At 35.7% G+C, this 21,335-nt stretch overlaps 1 protein-coding gene and 1 long non-coding RNA gene across 8 annotated transcripts in view; one reads left to right on the forward strand and one right to left on the reverse strand.

Annotated features, from left to right (window-relative positions):
* LOC125963408 (uncharacterized) overlaps window positions 1-21,335 on the forward strand; it is a 500,580-nt gene that overhangs the window by 123,418 nt on the left and 355,827 nt on the right. The window lies entirely within an intron of this gene.
* The window catches only part of KATNBL1 (katanin regulatory subunit B1 like 1), a 63,133-nt gene that overhangs the window by 7,462 nt on the left and 34,336 nt on the right, over window positions 1-21,335 (reverse strand). For 5 of the 7 annotated variants that reach the window (XM_033435866.2, XM_033435865.2, XM_049705494.1 and 2 more), the window contains 4 exons: window positions 4,316-4,446; window positions 3,338-3,378; window positions 1,616-1,895; window positions 396-443 (listed from right to left, as the gene is read on the reverse strand). In XM_033435866.2, coding sequence (XP_033291757.1) covers window positions 396-443; window positions 1,616-1,895; window positions 3,338-3,378; window positions 4,316-4,432 — 486 coding nt within the window. In that variant the 5' untranslated portion in view covers window positions 4,433-4,446. The remainder of the gene's footprint in view (window positions 1-395; window positions 444-1,615; window positions 1,896-3,337; window positions 3,379-4,315; window positions 4,447-21,335) is intronic. The other 2 variants (XM_033435867.2, XM_004274041.4) reach the window with 2 other exon arrangements.

Below are 21,335 nucleotides of genomic sequence, written 5' to 3' on the forward strand. Positions count from 1 at the left end.
TGTTTTCTACCTTTGTTTTGTATCATTTACTTGTAATTATTATCCTACGTATGATGCTCATTTTCATTCATCTACATACTTATGACCATTTAAATATAAAAAGATTCTTTTTTTGCTTGTATGCCACAGAAAATGCTTTTCAAACTGTCATGCCAGATAGAAATAATACTAAGTTTACCAAGTCATAGTTAAAGAAATTAAGGTAATTTAATCAATGTAATGTTATGTATCTATTAATTATATAATATCTTTGTATGGTGACAGATGGTAACTAGACTTATTGTGGTGATCATTTTGAAATGTACAGAAATATCAAATCACTACACTGTGCACCAGGAACTAACATAGTGTTGTAGGTCTATTACACATCAAAACAAACAAATAAACAAACTCACAAAAAAAGAGATCAGATTTGTGGTTACCAGAGGCAGGACGTGGCTTGGCTGAGGGGAAATTGGAGGAAGACAGTCAAAAGGTACAAACTTCTGGCTATAAGATAAATAAGCACTAGGGATGTAACGTACAACTTGGTAAATATAATTAACACTGCTGTATTTTATATATAAAAGCTGTTAAGAGAGTAAATCCTAAGAGTTCTCATTACAAGGAAAAAATTTTTTTTCCATTTTTAAAATTTTGTATCTATATATGATGGATGTTCACTAAACTTAATGTGGTAATCATTTCATGATGTAGTTAAGTCAAACCATTATGTGTATACCTTAAACTTTTAAAATGCTGTATGCCAATTATATCTCAATAAAACTGGAAGGGAAAAAATTGTAGAAGTGTTATTTTAATTACATGGAAAAATATTCAAATTTATTAAACATAAAAATCAAATTATCAAACAATATGGAGAAAAAATACACATCAAAACTTTAATACTGTTATTTACAAATGTTGAAATTACAGATAATTTTTTCCTTTGGATTTATTTTCTATAACATATACAATAAACATGTAATAATTATTATTGTAAACTCGTGTTTATAAATTTTAACAAACCATTCTTTCAAATAACCATTAAAAAAATGGTTTTCCTGAGGTATAATTTACATACCATAAAACTCACACATATTTAAAATACGTAATTCAATGATTTTTAATAAATCTACGGAGTTGTGCAACCATCATCACAGTCCAGTTTTAGAACATTTCTATCATCCAAAACAATTCCCGTGAACCTGTTCAAACAACTAACTTTGCCTGAGCCAGAAGAACAGCAAAACTAAGCAGGTTTGCCTTAAAAAACTTTCCAATGGCAATTTTGAGAGCCCAGCAAAATGTGCCTGGATAACTGGCTTTCGTGGTTCACTTGTTAGGCAAGATTTCTTCTTTTCCTTTTCTTTAAGTCTCTACTGGCCAACTTTCCATTCTGGATATTTACAGCAGCTTGTTAATCATTTCATTCCATCTCAGATATCATTAACTTGGAAAAATGGAATAAACAACTGATTCAAATTTAATTAATCTAGAAAATTGTCTCAGGGTGTTACAGTCTCTCAAATAGTCTGAATTTAATCAGCAGTGAACTATTTTGCTAGTAGACTATGGCAAAGGAAAAAGCCAGTATTAAAACAGGAATAAAGTTAAGCTTATATAAATGACTTACCTCAGAAAAAAACCCACTATATTTTGATGATGGGCTTTCTGTCTGTGAAGAACCAGAATCACTGGGGCTAACCAGATATGGTCGACTACCCTGCCGCACTTGCTCAGGGAGGCGGCCTGCACAAGCCAGCTCATTCTCTTTATTTGCCATGTCACAGCCCCCGCTGTTGGGGGACTGCTTTTTTCTGTAGCAAGGATTTTGAAAAGGATGATGAACTTTCTTTCTGTGATAGATCACCTTACGTAGTTTATCTGGGCTTTTCACAGCTTGTCCAACTGTTCTGTAAAAAGAATGGATTTTCTTAAATGAAAAAGAACCATATGAAAACCTTTAAAAGTTTTTAAAGAGAAAGATTTAGTAGGCCACATTTTGTGATCACAATCCACTAAAATTAGAAGTAAGCAGAATAATTTTTTAAAATCTTAACTCTTAGATTGAAGAGGAAAATAAAAGGGAAATTATAAACCATCTGGAAAACAATGAAAAGGATGGTACTTTACACCAAAAGAGGAAACAAAAAAATGAAGAAGCATAATAACTAGATGCTTTTAAAACGAACTACAGGGCATTCAGGGAGTATGAAAATTTTAACAATTTCCATTCACCTAATCTTTTTCTAACAAAGTAATAGAATAAGTGAGCAAGTTCGAATATTTTAATTTGAATCAGGCAAGTCTGAATATATATTTTAATATAAAAGAGAACACTTATTTCGATTAAGCTGAAGTACAGTTAATTTGTTTGAATAAGATAAAATACTACTGAGCACATCTCATGGTTTAGTATAATGGTTCTCAAATGTTTTGACCTCAGGATGCTTTGCACTCCTAAAAATTATTGAGGTCTCAAAAGAATTTTTTTTATGTGGGCAATATCTACTGATATTTGATGAATCAGAAACTAAAACAGAAAATTTGTTAATCAATTTTAAAGATGATAAACTTGGGGGAATTCCTGGTGGTCTAGTGGTTAAGACTCCACACTTCCACTGCTGAGGGCATGGGTTCAATCCCTGGTCGGGGCTAAGATCCCACATGCCTCAGAGCACAGCCAAAAAAAGAAAAAGAAAAAGATAAACTCATTACATACTACATAGAATATATTTTTTTAAATCCTCTATTTTCCAAAACAAACGAACAAAAAATATAGTGAGAAGAATGGCACTGTTTTGCATTTGTGCAAAATCTCTAATATCTGGTTTAACAGAAGACAGCTGGATCCTCATATCTGCTTCTGCATTCCATATATTGTGATATCAAATATCATGTAGCTGCTGGAAAACTCTACTGTACACTTGTAAGAGAGTGGAAATGAAGAAGGTAAATAATGTCTTAGTATTGTTATGAAGATAGTTTTGACCTCACAAACTCATTGAAAGGCCTTTGGGACCTCCAGGGTCCACAGATCACACACTTTGAGAACCAGTGGTTTAGTAGAAAGCGCCTTTGGAGTTTGGCAGATCTGACAGTAAATGCCGTTTTTACCACCTTCTGGATGTACAATCCTAAAGAAATCACAAGTCTTTAGTTTTACTCATCAACTGTTTGGGGTAATGATACCTATCTAATATTGATATATTTAGCACAGTACCTGGCACAAAGGAGTTGTTTGACAATAAATTAGTATTATTATACTAAAAGACAATACTCCCCCCCCCCCATTTTCACTCTTACCCAGTTTTCAATATTTGCTGTTTCCCACAAACTTTAAAGAAGCTCTTACCTAGTTATGTAAGCAGCCAACTGTTTTGGAGATTTCTTAACCTGAAAAATAAAAGTAGATAGTTGCAGCATATTTAAGTTCCTTAACAAAGCTATGTAAACTTTGTGATTAATGTCAACAAGTCTGAAATTGAACTATTAAATTTTTCAGATTAAAGCTCTTACTGTACTGATGCTGTACTCTCAATCATTGGTTACAACAACACTGTATGTAGGTATTTTTAACAACGCAACATACCCATCTGGCTAGTTTCCACGCTACTAGTCACATATTATATATACAGAGTGCTAAATAAATGAGTTGAATTTTAAGAAATTATATCAGTGCTAATGAGCCTTGCAATGGGTGAACAAAAAGCATCTCTGTGATTCCTCTAAAATTAAATTAAAATATTCAAATTATACTATATCAAAACAATATACCGCCAAAAAGTTTTCAGAGCTTTTGGAAAACAGATTTCAATTATTTTATTAATTCTACTTAATTTTGGCAGATTGAGCAGAACTGTCAACCTCCCATTTTTTAAACACTTTAATAACCAGAAGTATCTATAGACTTAGCAGTTTAAAATTGTGTCAAACTGAATGACTGTGTCTCCCCAAAATTCCTCTGTTGAAATCCTAACCCCCAGAGTGATGGTATTAGGAAGTAAGGCTTTTGGGAGGTGATAAGGTCATAAAAGTAAAACCCCATGAATAAGATTAGTGTCCTTATAACAGAGAGCCCAGCGAATTCTCTCTCTCTCCCCTTCTGTCATGTGAGGAAGTAGAGAAAAGCTATCTATGAACCAGGAAGTGGGCCCTCACTGGATATCAACTCTGCTAGGGCCTTGATCTTGGACTTCTCAGCCTCCAAAACTGTGAGAAATAAATTTCTGTTGTTTATGAGCCACACAGTCTATGGTATTCTGTTTGTGTAGCAGCCCAAACAGACTGAGATACTGTCTTACCCATTCCTAGAAACCATGGACTTACTTACCTCCTTCATGTTCTTATTAGTGAAATTAGAGACCCTTTTTCTAGGAACATCAATGAAATGATCTTCAATATTATTACAAAAGTTGCGTTTTTTAACATTGTGGGTTTCAGATGCCATAATCTCTTAAATACCTAGACAAAAAATAAAAATAATAAATGGAAAATACAAAAAGCAAACGAGCCTGATCCTTTCCTTAACACACATAAAAATACAACAGCTCTACGCTATATAAAAGAGGCTTACAAGTAAAGCAAAGGACATGTGGGCATACCTCATTTTATTGCACTTCACAGATATTGTGTTTTTTTGTTTTTTTTTTAACAAATTGGAAGTGTGTGGCAACTCTGCATCAAGCAAGTCTATTGGCACCATTTTTCCAACAGCATTTGTTCACTTCATGTCTGTGTCACATTTTGGTAATTCTCACAATATTTCAAACTTCTCCATTATTATATTTGTTATAACGATTTGTGATCAGGGATCTTTGATGTTACTACTGTAGTTGTATTTGAGCACCATGAACCTTGTCCACATAAGATGGTGAACTTAACTGATAAATGTGTGTGTTCTGACTGCTCCACTGACTGGCTATTCCCCGCTCTCTCCCTCTCCTCGGATCTCCCTATTCCCTAAGACACAACAATATTGAAATTAGGTCAATGAATAACCCTACCATGGCCTCTAAGTGTTCAAGTGAAAGGAGCAGTGGCAAGTCTCTCCTTTTAAGTCAAAAGCTAGAAATGATTAAGCGTAGTGAGGAAGGCATGTCAAAAGAGAGAAGGCTGAAATCTAGGCCTCTTGCACCAGTTAGGCAAGTTGTGAACGCAAAGGAAAAGTTCTTGAAGGAAATTAAAAGTGCCATTCCAGTGAACACATGAATGGTAAGGCGAAAAAGCCTCATTGCCGACATGGTGAAAGTTTTAGTGATCTGGATAGAAGATCAAACTAGCCACAACATTCCCTTAAGCCAAAACCTATTCCAGAGCAAGGACCTAACTCTCTTTAATAAAGGTTGAGAGAGGTAAGGAAGCTGCAGAAAAGTTTGAAGCTAAGAGGTTAACTCATGAGGTTTAAGGAAAGAAGCCATTTCTATAACATAAAAGTACAAAGTGAAGCAGCATGTGCTGATGTAGAAGTTGTAGCAAGTTATCCAGAAGATCTAGCTAAGATAATGAATGAAGGTGGCTACACTGAACCACAGATTTTCAATGGAGATGAAACGGCCTTCTGTTGGAAGAAGATGCCATCTGGGACTTTCATAGCTAAGAGAGAAGTCAAAGCTTGGCTTCAAAGCTTCAAAGGACAGTCTAACTCTCTTCTTAGGGGCTAATGTGGCTGATGACTTTAAGTTGAAGCCAGTGATCACTTACCATTCCCCAAATCCTAGGGCCCTTAAGAACTATGATAAATCAACTCTACTTGAACTCTATAATGAAACAAGAAAGCCTGGATGAAAGCATATGTGTTTACAATATGGTTTACTGAAGATTTTAAGCCCACTGTTGAGACCTACCGCTCAGAAAAAAAGATTCCTTGCAAAATATTACTGCTCATTCACAATGCACCTGGTCACCCAAGAGCTCCGATGAAGATGTACAATGAGATTCATGTTGTTTTTATGCCTGCTAACAGAGCATCCATTCTTCAGCCCATGGATCAAGGAGTAATTTTGACTTTCAAGTCTTATTATTTACGAAATATATTTTGTAAGGCTATAGCAGAGTAAATTGAAAAACTTCTGGAACAGATTCAACATTCTAGATGTCATTACAAACATTTGTGACTCATGGGAAAAGGTCAAAATATCAACATTAACAGGATTTTGGAAGAGTTGATTCCAACCCTAATGGATGACTTTGAGGGGTTCAAGACTTCAGTGGAGGAAGTAACTACAGATGTGGTAGAAATAGCAAGAGGACTGGAATTAGAAGTGGAGCTGGAAGATGTAACTGAATTGCTGCAGTTTCATGATAAAACTTTAACAGATGAGGAGCTGCCTTTTCTGGATGAGCAGAGAAGATGGATTCTTGAGATGGAATCCACTCCTGGTGAAGGTGCTGTGAAAACTTTTGAAATGACAGGAAAGAATTTATATAGAATATTGCCAAACTCAGTTGATAAAGCAGCGGCAGGGTTTGAGAGGACTGACTCCAATTTTGAAAGAAGTTCTGCAGTGGGTAAAGTGCTATCAAACAGCACTGCATGCTACAGAGAAATCATTTGTGAAAGGAAGAGTCAATTGACGCAGCAAACTTCACTGCTGTCTTATTTTAAGAAACTGCCATAGCCACCCCAACTTCAGCAACCACCACCCTGATCAGTCAGCAGCCATCGACACTGAGGCAAGACCTTCCATCAGCAAAAAGATTACGACTTGTTGAAGGCTCAGATGATGGCTAGCAATTTTTAGCAATAAAGTATTTTTAAATTAAGGTATGTACATTTGTTTAAACATAATGCTACTGCACACCTAATAAACTACACACAGTATAGTGTAAACATAACTTTTATATGCAATGGGAAACCAAAAAATTTGTGTGACTTGCTTTATTAAGGTGGTCTGAAACCAAACCTGCAATATCTCTGAGGTATGAATGTAGTTCTAAGTTATACATTTTTTAAAAGCCTTAAACATAGAGGAAGCACAAGGCAGGGGATTCCAGTAAAGTTCTTTCTGTTCTCATTCTTAAGTTGCAACCAGTTACAATAATATGGCATGTACTTTTTGCCAACACAACATGTCAATCTCCCCATTTTCCATATCACTAGCCATATATTATTAAAGTTTATGAAATCAGGTCTAATAGTAGTGGTATCTTGAAATTCAAATGCACGGAAGCCTAAATTTTTGGAAGCAAATCACTGGGTCGTATACAACCATAAGCAGCCAGGGGAACCAAAATCAGACTATATATATCTGACTTGTTTTATGCCCAACCTTTAAATTTTTCTTTCATTCGTGCAGCTAGCTTTCTTCCATCTTTGAAAAATATAACCCACATTCTTTTGCTCCTCCAATTATATCCAAAGGGCAGAAAATAGATGCTGTGACTTCATTTATGTAACAGAGGATGTTAGTGACTTTCCCACTTGCACTCAGGTTTCACATAGCAAATTTACTTCAGGTCATGCCCTGAAAACCAAGTTTCTCCCTCATTCTTTTTTTTTTTTTTTTTTTTTCGGTACGCGGGCCTCTCACTGTTGTGGCCTCTCCAGTTGCGGAGCACAGGCTCCGGACGCGCAGGCCCAGCGGCCATGGCTCATGGGCCCAGCTGCTCCGCGGCATGTGGGATCTTCCTGGACCGGGGCACGAACCCGTGTCCCCTGCATCGGCAGGCGGACTCTCAACCACTGCGCCACCAGGGAAGCCCTCCCTCATTCTTGTTTTAAACATTTATTGAGCATTCATTATATGTCAGGCCCTGGAGTTAATGTAGATGACGGACAGCGATCCTGTTCTAAAGAATCATTTAGGAAGCTTTCTGAAAATACATCTTTCTGGGCCCTAATTTCAGACTATAACTCAGCAGGTATCAGGAAAAAAGCCCAAAACAATTATATTTTTAAAAAGCCCCACAGGTATTTTTATCATTAAAAAAAATTTTTTATTGAAGTACAGTTGATTTATCATGTGGTGGCAATCTCTGCTGTGCAGCAAACTGACTCAGTTACACACATAGAGACATTCTTTTTTAATATTCTTTTCCATTATGGTTTATCACAGGGTATTGAGTATAGTTCCCTGTGCTACACATTAGGACCTTGCGGTTTATCCATTCTAAATGTAATAGTTTGTATCTACCAACACCAAACTCCCAGTCCATCCCTCTCCCTCCCTCTCCCTCCCTGCCCCTCCCCACAGGTTTTTCTGATACACATTCTTAGTAAAAAAAAAAAAAAAATCTGTCTTAGAGAATTTTCCAAAAATATACACGAACACAGGAAATTCTGCAATCAATTTCAGGGTATTTTACGATTTCTTGCGGCTAATTCAGGGACAGCCCATCCACTTGTGCCCCCAGGTTACTAAACCTCTAGGATGAGACTTTTAAAAAAGTAAATAAATAATTGCAGTAATACAATAAGCACTCTGACAGAGGGGCACCCATGCAAGTCAGCAAATCTCCACTGAGGAAAAGTCTTCTAGGGCAAATAGCACATTGAGAAAATAGCATGTGTAGAACTGAAAGGCATGAAGCAACATGATTTGCCTGGCAATGTGTTAAGTAGATGCATGTGACTAGAGCTTAGGCTGGGGGTGTGCTGCAGCAGAGTGAGAAATGAGGCTGGAGAGATAGGCAGAAGCTAGATCATAAAGGGTTCTGTGCACAAGGTAAGCTTTTTTGTTTGTTTGTTTTGTCTTTGAAAGAAAGGGGGACTTTTAGTTAAAGATAATGGACTAAACACGTGCAATTACTTTTACCTTTCCCTGAAACCCTATTACAATGACAGTAAAGAAGATTTTAAAGGCATAAACCCCATAAGGGCAAAGAATAGAAGATGAGGCAATGGCAACAACATTTTGGAAACTGCAAAGCATAAGTGGTAAATGACTTAGCAGATCTGAGAAAGCAAAATCCTAAAGCATCAGTGAGGAAAGGTGAAAAGCAGAATCCCCCAAAGGTTCAGAAATTGGCAATACTAAGGACCTCAAAAAGTGGGATAAAGGTGGGCTTAAGAACAAGTACAATGAATGAATGTCCATTTAAGACACAGTTAAGAGTCCTAGATCCCCTTCCCCATTTCAGTAAAAAACTGGAGTTTTATTGTATGGAAAATCTAAAACAGAGTCCTTGGGATGGGAAACACCAGGCACAAATGTGGGTGAGAGGAACATATTCTAAACAGGGCGATCAAGTGAAAGTTTACATACTAAATGTTAAGACCTCTAACCTTCTTTCTACCACATGCCTCACAGAGGCTTGTAGCCAGGCTTAAATACTCCAGGGAAAGAGTACTGAAGATGCTTCTTTGGGAACTCTGATCAGTCCCAGAGGAAAACACACACACACACACACACACACACACACACACACACACACACACTCCTAAAAATACTGACATCAGTGATGGTCAAAGTCCCCAAAGAACTTTTTATATCTTGATTATGGTAGTAGTTACCTGTCAAAACTCTAATAGCATGATTTTTTTTTTTTTTGCATGTAAACATCTCAATAAACCCAACTTTCAAAAAATCCTCTAGAGATAAGAACAAATTGCATCCATGAAACACAAATGAGAAAAAAACAAGCTGACAAAGACTCTTGGAAATTAAAAATAGGATGTAATAAGATAGCAGAAAAACTCAATAGAAGTTGGAAAAGAAGTTGAGGGTATCTCCTAGAACGTAGGGTAAAAAGATTTTTTAAAAGAACCTGGATTGGTTTATAGAGACCAACATTCAAATAAACAGAATTTCAGAAAGAGTACAGAAAAAAACAAATAAGAAAGCAAAGAATTAAAAACTGTTCACGGTTGAAGGCCATGAATTCCCAAACTGAAAGGGCACATTGAGGGTCAGCACTGCAGATGAAAATAGACCTACAAGGCACATTGTCACATTTCAGAGCACCAGAGAAGCCAGAGAAGGGGAAAACATACAATAAACAAATAAACAAACTCCCCCTAAAATCCAAACTAAGTCACATACAAATGATAAAGGCATAGAACAATGCCTTCAAAATTCTTAGGAAACTTGAAATTTTATATCCAGACTAGTCACCACCTGAGTGCAAGTGTAGGAAAAAAAATCTTCAGAAATTCAAAGTTCCAAAAAAAATTCTTCATGCAGCAATCTGAGAAATAATAAAAATGAGAAATACAAGAAATGGAGAGCCAACAAGAGAAATGAGAAGGGAATTCTCATGATGGTTATGAACAAAGATCCCAGGATGATGGCTGTGCACCAGGAGTACATGACAACAATTGGAGCGGGATAACAGACTGAAGGGAGAAGTCATCACATAAATGAAATTGAGTTATAATACCTGGGGCTCATTAGAGAGGAGATGGAGAGAACTGAGGGAGTCACAAGGCAGTGGCACATGTTTCAAGTGACAAAAGAAAAGAACTGTCAGCCCAGAATCTCCTATGTGGAGGAAATATCCTTCAGGAATGAAGGAGAAACCAAGACATTCTCAAATAAAAGGAAATTAAAGAAGGAATATTAGAACATCAAGGAGACAAAAAGAAAACTATAAGGTAAATTATGTTTGAAGCAAAAATTATAACACTATCTGATGTGGTTCAAAGTATATGTAGAAGAATGTTTAAGACAACTATGTTGTAAGTGCGGAAGGGCAAAGGGATATATAAAGGGAGGTAAAGTTTCCACACTTTACTCAAACTTGTAAAATGATGCCATCAGTAGACTGTGATAAATTATAGATGTGTAACATAATACCTAGAACCATTGCTAGAAGCTATTGCTACTGTTTTATTAAGAAACATAGTAAAAACTACTATAGATAAATTGAGATGTAATGTTTAAAATGTGTACAAATAACTCATAGGAAGGCAAGAAAAAAGAAACAAAAAAATGGAGAGAACATAAACAAAAAATAAAATGGCAGAAACATATCAATAATTACATTATATATGAATGCTCTAAACATATCAGTTAAAAAACAGAGATTGGCAGAGTACATTAAGTAACATGACCTAACAATATTCTGTCTATAAGAAATTCATTTCAAATATAATGATAAAGGAAAGTAGAACATAGAAGAAAGATCCTAATAGATCTTTAAAAGTTCTCATCACAGGAGAAAAAAGAAAGTAGTAAAAGGAAGAAAAAGATGTATCATGCAAATATTAATTTAAAAGAGCCAGGACTTCCCTGGTGGCACAGTGGTTAAGAATCCACCTGCCAATGCAGGGGACACGGGTTTGAGCCCTGGTCTGGGAAGATCCCACATGCCGCAGAGCAACTAAGCCCCTGCGCCACAACTACTAAGCCTACACTCTAGAGCCCACGAGCCACAACTACTGAGCCCTCGTGCCACAACTACTGAAGCCTGCACACGTAGAGCCTGTGCTCCACAACAAGAGAAGCTACGGCAATGAGAAGCCCACGTGCTGCAACAAAGAGTAGCCCCTGCTCACCACAACTAGAGAAAGCCCATGTGCAGTGACGAAGACCCAATGCAGCCAAAAATAAATAAATAAAATTTATAAAAAAATAAAAATAAAAGGGTCAAACCATCAAGAAAACATAGCAATCTTAAATATGTACACACCAAACAACACAGGTGAAAAATACATGAAGCAAAAACTGACAAGGCTGGAAGTTATAATTTGAAATTGGCAAGAAATAGCAAAATTCCTCTGTTAAAATGCACTATGCTTGCAAGTTTATAAGTTTGAAAAATAAAGAAAAAAGAAGAAAGGTAAATGAAAACACCAAGAATAATTAATTTTATGATTTCATATCAAAAGGCACATAGTTGTAATTTGCTATTAAATTAGCATAATTTTTTTATTGTCACTTTGTTTTGCTACTATGTAAGTTAATCAGCTTACATAATCATAGAATCAGAGATATTTGAAATGGAAAACATAATTAGTAAAATAATTCATTAGTACCTTACATTCCAAGGTCTCAAAACTGTTTACCAGTCCTCCTTAACCAGTATAGAATATTCTGGTCACCAACACAGGGGCTCCTAAAATTAGGCAAATGTCTTCCTTTTGGACTCTGAAATAAGTTTATTTCGGCTAAACTACAGGTAAAAACATGGAGCCAGAGGATGGGACCAGCTTTAAAGTCAGCCTAGAAACATAGAAGTGATAAGCTGGAGCAGCAGTTCTCAAACTTTAGCATCGGAATCATTTGTGGACCTCCCTATGACACAGATTGTTGGGCCCCATCCCCTGAAAGACTGAAGTGGGGCCTGAGACTCTGCATTTCTAACAGGCACTTGGGTGATGCTCATGCTGCTGGTCTGAAGACCTCACCTGGGAACTACTGAATTAGAGTTCTCTCTGAAAGTTTCTCATTAAATACTGTAGTGCTCATTGTTTTAAAGTTGTCCAGATTTCCATTCATTAAAGCCAGTTCCATCCACCGTATTCTCTTGTTTATTTTATATACATAATGTACTTACAAAGAAAGGATAGGATCTCACCTACAGTCAACTCTCAACTGTATGTAGTTGATCAATCTTACAGATCTTCTGGGGTAAAAATTTCATTGAGATCTAATTTTATTTCTCCCTCACCTTTCTCCTAGCCTTATTCCTAGACTAGAATGTAAATTAATTTTATTTCAGGATAAAATCAACAAGGTTGGTCAGATAATCTGTTTGAAGGAATACATATGAATGAAATACTGTTTTGGTTCATCTGTGATGTTGCTGCTTTCCCTTGGTGATCCAGTGGGGAATGTTCTTAATCAGTTCTGTCTTTGGGTCCACTATTACTTCTCTGGAGTGGCACCCTCTTTAAATTCCCCTTTTGAAAATACAGACATTTGGTACCTGGAACTAAAGTCTATACATATGGCTAAAGAGTATTCTAAATCCAAATTCATACAATTTCATCATAACTTCTAAAATAAGGGGGTAAAAATTATTGTAATGTAGCACTATGGTAGTAACTTAGAGTGGTTCCAAAGATAAGAAAAGCTTCCAAATTCTTTTAAGAAGCCAGTATACCAGTGTTATTAAAATATAATAAAGATTGCACAATAAAACCATGGACCAATTCTACTGATGAATATCAATGCAAAAGCCCAGATAACACCATACTGTTGGTGAGAATGTAAGAGGATCCAGTCACCTTGGAGAACAGTTTGGCAGCTCCTCAAAAGTTTAAAAAGAGTTACCATATGACCATATACATCCAAAACTTGTCACAAAGACTTGTACACAAATGTTCATAGCAGCAGCATTATTCGTAAGAGCTAAAAATTGGAAACTATCCAAACATCCATCAACTGATGAATGGATAAAATGTGGTAAATAAATAAAATCCATACAATGGAATATCATCCAGCCATAAAAATGAATTTTTGTCCTGATATATGGTCAATCATAGATGAACCTCAAAACACTATGTTAAGTGAAAGAAAAGAAGCCAGAAATGAAAGATCACATACTGTATGATTCTATTTATATGAAATGTTCAGAATAAGCATATCTTTAGAGACAGAAAGTCAATTAGTGGTTGTCCAGCAGTGCTATAATGGGTATGGGGTTTCTTTCGGGAGGTGATGAAAATGCTCTAAAATTGATTATGATGGCTGCAGAACTCTGTGAATATACTAAAGGTCATTGAATTATATACTTTAAGTGGGTGAAGTATGGTATGTGAATTAGAGCTCAATAAAGTTTAATTATTAAAAAAAACCTGACATGGCTGAAAGGAGAAACAGACAAATCCACAATAATCTTGGAGACTTCAATAACCCCTCTCAACATCTGATAGGACAAATAGACAGAAATGCAGCAAAGTTATAACATCATCAACCAATAGGATCAAATCAATATTTATAGAACACTCCACCAACAACAGCAGAATAATTATTTTCAAATGCCACAGAACATATACCAAGATAGGCTATATCTTAGGCTATAAAACAAACCACAACAATTTGAAATAATTGAAATGATGCTCAGTATTGGTAATTATTAGAGAAATGCAAATCAAAACTACAATGAGGTATCACCTCACACCAGTCAGAATGGCCATTATCAAAAAGTCTACAAATAATAAATGCTGGAGAGGGTGTGGAGAAAAGGGAACCCTCTGATACTGTTGGTGGGAATGTAAATTGGTGCAGACACTATCTAGAACAGTATGGAGGTTTCTTAAAACACTAAAAATAGTGTTATCATATGATCCTGCAATCCCACTCCTGGGCATGTATCTAGAGAAAACTACAATTTGAAAAGGTACATGCATCCCAATGTTCATTGCAGCACTATTTACAATAACCAACACATGGAAGCAACCTAAATGTTCATCGACAGAGGAATGGATAAAGAAGATGTGGGATATTTATTCAATGGAATATTACTCAGCCATAAAAAAGAATGAAACAATGCCATTTGCAGCAACATGGATGGACCTAGAAATTATCATACTAAGTGAAGTAAGTCAGACAAAGACAAATATCACATGATATCACTTATATGTGGAATCTAAAAAAAAAAGATACAAATGAACTTATATACAAAACAGAAATAGACCTATAGACATAAAAGACTTATGGTTACCAAAGGGGGAAGTGGGGGAAGGGATAAATTAGGAGTTTGAGATTAATATATACATATTACTATATATAAAACGGATAACCAACAAGGACCTACTGTATAGCACAGGGAACTATACTCAGTATTTTGTAATAACCTGTAAGGGAAAACAATCTGAAAAAAAAATTGATATATATGTATGTATAATGGAAACACTTTGCCGTACACCTGAAACTAACACAATATTATAAATCAACTATACTTCAATAAAAATATATACAAACACATCAAACTCCAAGATGCCAAAAAAAATAAAATAAAATAAAAAATAGGGCTTCCCTGGTGGCATAGTGGTTGAGAATCTGCCTGCCAATGCAGGGGACACGGGTTTGAGCCCTGGTCTGGGAAGATCCCACATGCCGCGGAGCAACTGGGCCCGTGAGCCACAACTACTGAGCCTGCGCGTCTGGAGCCTGTGCTCCGCAACAAGAGAGGCCGCGATAGTGAGAGGCCCGTGCACCGCGATGAAGAGGGGCCCCTGCTTGCCACAACTAGAGAAAGCCCTCGCACAGAAACGAAGACCCAACACAGTCATAAATAAATAAATAAATAAATTTAAATCATATGGGCTTCTAAGAAGACCTCTGCTTAAAAAAATAAATAAAAAAAAAATAAGCGAAATCATATAGAGCATGTTCTCCAACTACAATGAAATCAAACTAAAAATCAATAAAAGAAAAATAACAGGAAAATCTCCAAACGCCTAGTAACCAAACAGTGCACTTCTAAAAAGTTCATGGGTTAAAGAGGAAGTCTCAAGGGAAATCAATAAAATACACTGTGCAAAATGAAAATGGAAATTTAACATATTAAAATTTGTGGAACACAGCTAAAACAGTGCTCAGGGAAATTTTTAGCACTAAAATGCATAAAAAGGAAAAGTCTCAAATCAATAACCTAAGCTTCCACATCAAGAACCTAGAAAAAGAAGAGCAAAATAAACCCAAAGCAAGCAGAGGAAGGAAATAATAAATAATAGAAATCAATAAAACTGAAAACAGAAAGACAACAGAAAAAATTAACAAGACAAAGAACTAGTTCATTGAAAGGTCAAAAAAATTTTCAAACCTCCAGGGAAACTGACAAAGGAAAAAAAACAAATTACCAATACCAGGAATGAAAAGGAGATATCACTATAGATGCTACAGACATTGAAAGGATAAGAAAATACCACAACCAACTCTACAAACATAAATTTGACAAGTTAAAAGAAGTAGGCCAATTCCTCAAGAAACACCACAACTCACTCAATATGAAGTAAGCAACTTGAATAGCCCTGTAATTATTAAGGAAACAATTCATAATTTTAAAACTCCCCAACTAGAAATCTCCAAGCCTGGATGATTTTAATGGAAAATTCAACCAAATGTTTAAGACTGAACACCAATTCTACACAACCTTTTCAAGAAAACAGAAGAGCAAGGAAGACTTCCCGATTCAATTTATGAAGCTAATATGTATTATCCTGATGCAAAAATATGACAAAAAAGCACAAAAAAGGGAAAACTACAAACCAATATCTCTCAAGGCTGTAAATAAAAACTCTTAACAAAATATCAGCTAATGGAATTCACAATACAAAAAAGAATTATACACCACAATCAAGTGGCATTTGTCCCAGGGACACGCTTGTTCAATATTTGAAAATCAATCCATGTAACCCATGATATTAACAAGCTAAAGAAGAAAAGTCATATGATCATATCAATTGATGCCATAAAAGTATTTGACAAAACTCAACACCCATTCATGATAAATACTCTCATTAAAATAATTATAGAGGAGGGCTTCCCTGGTGGTGCAGTGGTTGAGAGTCCGCCTGCCCATGCAGGGGACACGGGTTCGTGCCCCGGTCTGGGAAGATCCCACATGCCGCGGAGCGGCTGGGTCCGTGAGCCATGGCCGCTGAGCCTACGCGTCCGGAGCCTGTGCTCCGCAACGGGAGAGGCCACAGCACTGAGACGCCCGCGTACCGGGGGGGAAATAATAATAATAATAATAATAGAGGGAAACTTCCTCAACTTGATAAAGAGCACCTACAAAAAACCTACAGCTAACATCACTCTTAATGGTGAGAAACTGAAAGCTTTCCTGCTAAGATTAGGCACAAGGCAAGTGTGTCCCCTCTCATCACGGCTTTTCAATATCATATTGGAAGTTCTAGCTAATGCAATAAGAAACGGAAAGAAAAGATATATAGATTGGAAAGGGGGAAAAAAACTTTGTTCACAGATGCTATGATCATCTATGTAGAAACTCTGAAAGAACAGACCAAAACAAACAAAAAAACCCCAAAACCTTTTGGAACTAGTAAGTGATCACACCAAGGATGCAGAATACAAGGTTAAAATACAAGTCAATCACATTCCTATATATCATCGATGAGCAAGTGCAATTTGAAATTAAAAATACATTACCATTTACTTTAGCACTCCCTCCCCCACCAAAAAGTTCTGAATTCAAACTAGGTATCTAGGGAAATTGCAATGGTAGTCAAAACTTTTCCCTCTCAACAGAGTAAAAATGAGCAAGATACACAGTCAAAAAGATGAAGATAAATGTCGAACTGCTTTAAGTCTCTATGAAACTGGAGAGACTAGAAGAAAATACATGAGAGGAACTAGCTAATTCATTTTCTCTATTCTAAGAGATACGAATTAGGCATACATTAAAAAAAATACAGTATGCAAAGAACTGAGCACTGCTTTGAAGAGATTTCTAAAATCCACTTACTAAAAAAGAATTAATTTGTAATCTGATACAAATATATTAAGAACGGTGTCTGGATTTATGGGAAAATAAAGTTCTGCTTACAAGTTTTGAACAGTCAATATAGTATTTAAAACAAATAATTGAGTCAATGAAGCAAAATGATGAAAGGAAAACAAAGATGATATTCTTGCCCTTAAGAAACTTACTCTATTAGAGACACATGACATAATCACATGATAGTTATCTAATTCTACCAGGCTGTATACCTCACATAATATACAGACTAAACTTACAGAAAATTAAGTTCTACATGAGTTCAAAGAGGGATAGAGCGTATTTCTGAAAACCACCATGATCAGGAAAGGCTTGGGAAGAAGCAAGGCTTAAATTGGACTTTTGATAACGGATTGGATTCAGGTAGGAGGAACTGAGAGCTTAAGGAAAAATACCAAATATCTCAATATTGTACAAGGTTACAAGGTGGGAATAACTTGGTTATTTACCAGTATAGGTATCCAAAGAATAAATTTAAATCCACTATATACAACAGGCATTTATTACAAGGTGCCTCCCTCCATCTTTTTCTTATACGAAGATACTAAATTAAAGAAAGTATTTTTAGCATCCTGAGTTGGATTCAAGTTACATTTTCCCATAGAAATCCAATTAATAGTACTACTGGATCAGCTCTAAACAGGCTATTAAGGCCTAAGCTTGGAAACTAATCACCTATTAGAGTAGGCCTTTGTTTCTGTCAAAGATGTAATCTGATTACTAAACAACCAATAAAAAGTCAACTTTTTGGAATCCAACTCATCAATAAACCTGGAGTTGTCTCTATCACAAACAAACCTTAGGAAATTAAAGTAATTGAAAGAGAGAGTTCTCAATGTCATTCATATTTTTAAAATAAATAAATATAGTAGAATGATAATTGAAAGCATAATAGTTGTAAGCTGGGAGGAATAGTCCTGTTTCATTAAGACTATGACATTTCTAAGACGGTAGTATCTGGTTTAAGATCCTAAAAATTTTTAAACAAAAATATTTACTACAGAATAGTAGTTGGAAAACTAATTTTGAAAGCTTAAAATGGGTAGTGTGACAATAACAACAATTTCCAAGAAAATAACAGTTACTATCATTATATCATAGAACTGTGGCTGCTTTATATTGAGTTACCTCATTTAATCATCAGCACAATCTCTGATGCAGAAATTACAATCCTCATTTTTTTTAAAAAAAATAAAGTTTTGGGAAGGTAAGTAACTTGGTCTAATGTACCAAAGCTGTTTTATGTCTACTGAGGCCTAAATTTGCCTGATCAGCGGATGATGGATTACAAAATTTCTCATCTCAAGGAAGGCTCTGTGTGTTTGCTACTCTGTATCTGAGGAATGCTTTCCCCTCATATATTCTTATGGCTTTCTTCCTTACAACATTTTTAGGTTCTTGCTCCAATATGCCCTCCTCAGAGTGCTTTCTCTGACCTCTCCTCTCAAATAGCACCTACTTTCACTTCTATCTTCTCACCCTATCCTATTTTTCTTCATAACATTTACACTACTAGACATATATTATTTGTCTGTTTATCATACGTCTTCTCCACTAAAATGTAAGCTCCATGAGGAGTGGGATCTTGCCTGCTGGTTCACTGCTATATTCCCTGGGCTGAAAACACTGCCTGACACATAGAAAGTGCTCTATGTGTATATACTGAATGAATTAGTAAAATCTCCATTCTATACTATGTAAAAATGATAATTAATTGAAACAACTTTCACCTTTAGTCTTTAGCCTAACTTTTTCATAGCAGACTACCAGAATCCTTTATCCACAGATTTAACCCTGTTTATTACACACAAACGTGTGTATGTATATATGTATTAAGTCTGTAGATTTGAATATTTTTTCCTCTAGAAGATAGCATTTATTTATTGATAGGCTGTCCCCCTTTCATATGGGAAAAATATTCATCTATTCATAGGCTAAAACAGTTTTTTTTTTTTTTTTTGGTTGTGCTGCACAGCTTGTGGGATCTCACTTTCCCCAACCAGGGGATGAACCTGGACCATGGCAGTGAAAGCCTAGAATCCTAATCACTAGACCACCAGGGAACTCCCTAAAATAGTTTATTAAAGAACAAGGTTGCATTTTTTTAAGAGCGAAGGATTTAACATCATTAGAAAGATGCAAGTCAAAATGACAATGAGATATTACTTCACAACCACCAGTATGGCTACAACAAAAATGACAGACAGTGACAAGTGTGGAGAAGGATGTGGAGAAACTGGCACTCCCACACGTTACCATGGGAAATATAAAACGGTACAGCTGGGCAGTTTCTTAAAATGTTAAATATAGACTTACCATATGACCCGGCAATTCCACTCCTACGTATTTACTCATGAGAAATGAGAGTTTACATCTACACAAAGACGTGTATGCAAATGTTCATACAACATTATTCAGAATAGCCAAAAAGCGGAAAGGACTCAAATGTTTATCAACTAGTGGATGAATAAACAAAATGTAGTATATCTGTCTGGAACATCGCTCAGTAACAAAAAGTATGAAGTACTAATACATGTTACAATATGCATGAACGTTGGGCTAAGTGAAATAAGGCAAACACAAAAGACCACATATTATGTGATTCCATTTATATGAAATGCCCATACAAGTAAAATCTATAAAGACAGAAAGTAGATTAGTGGTTGCCTACGGCTGGGTTGGGAGTGGGAATAACTACCAATGGGCACAAGGCTCTATGGTGGGTGATGGAGATGTTCTAAAATTAGATTTGGGTTGATAACGGCACAATTCTGTATATACTTATAAACAGTGAATTGTACATTTTAAAAAGGTGAATTTTATGGTATGTAAATTATACTTGAGTAAAGCCTTAAAAAAGAGAAGGAAATTATCAAAGTTCTAATAGTTAAAGTCTCATTACAAAGGATTTTTTACACTACAAATTCCATTTTGCTTTATGTCTTATGCATTTGGTAGCACCTTTCTTGGGCAATAACATCCTTTTCCCCAAGAGCATAAGATAGTGCTATTCAAATGGTTTAAAGCAATTATTGAGGCTTCTAGGTGTTTTCTAAGTGCCACTTGATAATACACACAAAGAGAATAATCTGCAGTGGGATTAAGAGTGGTTGAAGGCAGTGATTACAGAAACTGGAAAGGACAAATCTTTTAATGAAAAAAGAATAAAAGAAAACAAGGCGTTAAGAGAATAAAAGCAAGGGCTAGGAGATATTGAGAAGAGAAAAAAGTACTAACTGATAACTATTCTGAATTTGGATATAGTGCATATTTTCTTAAATCAAGACATTAAAGTGATTGCTTATGGGTATTTTCTTGAGAAGGTAGAAGAATAGTAGCATGTAGAAGGAGTTGGAGGGATGAATTCCCTTTATATAATACTTATCTCCTACTAGAAAGGTGAAAAGGGATCTATTGACATAATCTATTACAATGGCTACCAAATCAAAAGATTAAATAGTTCTAAGTGTTACTTAGATAGATACTCCCTATCTACTCACGACAATGAGAAAAGCTCATCATACAGAAATGAAACATGTCTGGACTTTTGTCTCTAGTAAGTTACAGCTCAAGATCAAATTAACTTAAGCTTTCTTTTTACATCAATATACTACAGTACATCAATTATTTGCACTGTATTTAACTCTACAATTTCACTAGGCAATTTCATTCCTTGCCTTGGAAAGCAAAGCATGGTTATACAAAGAATTATAATATTGAATAATTAATATTCCTGGTATAAGTGATTCTCTTCCAATCACCACCATAGAGTCAACTCTCACTATCACGAAGGGCGTGAACTGTATTCCCTAAGAGTCTTGAGGCTGAAAACTGACCACTATGGCAGAGTAATAAAATATATAAGTAAAAAAAGAGGTTTTCGAATTTAAAGCTTCAGCCTAATTTTTTCACCCTGAGAGATCAAGTAACTTGCCCAAAGACACTAACTAGGTTAGTGACAGAGTGTACGGCACAGAATCTATGCCATTCTACCACATCTC

Source organism: Orcinus orca, chromosome 2 (assembly GCF_937001465.1).
Source record: "Orcinus orca chromosome 2, mOrcOrc1.1, whole genome shotgun sequence".
Classification (NCBI taxonomy): domain Eukaryota; kingdom Metazoa; phylum Chordata; class Mammalia; order Artiodactyla; family Delphinidae; genus Orcinus; species Orcinus orca.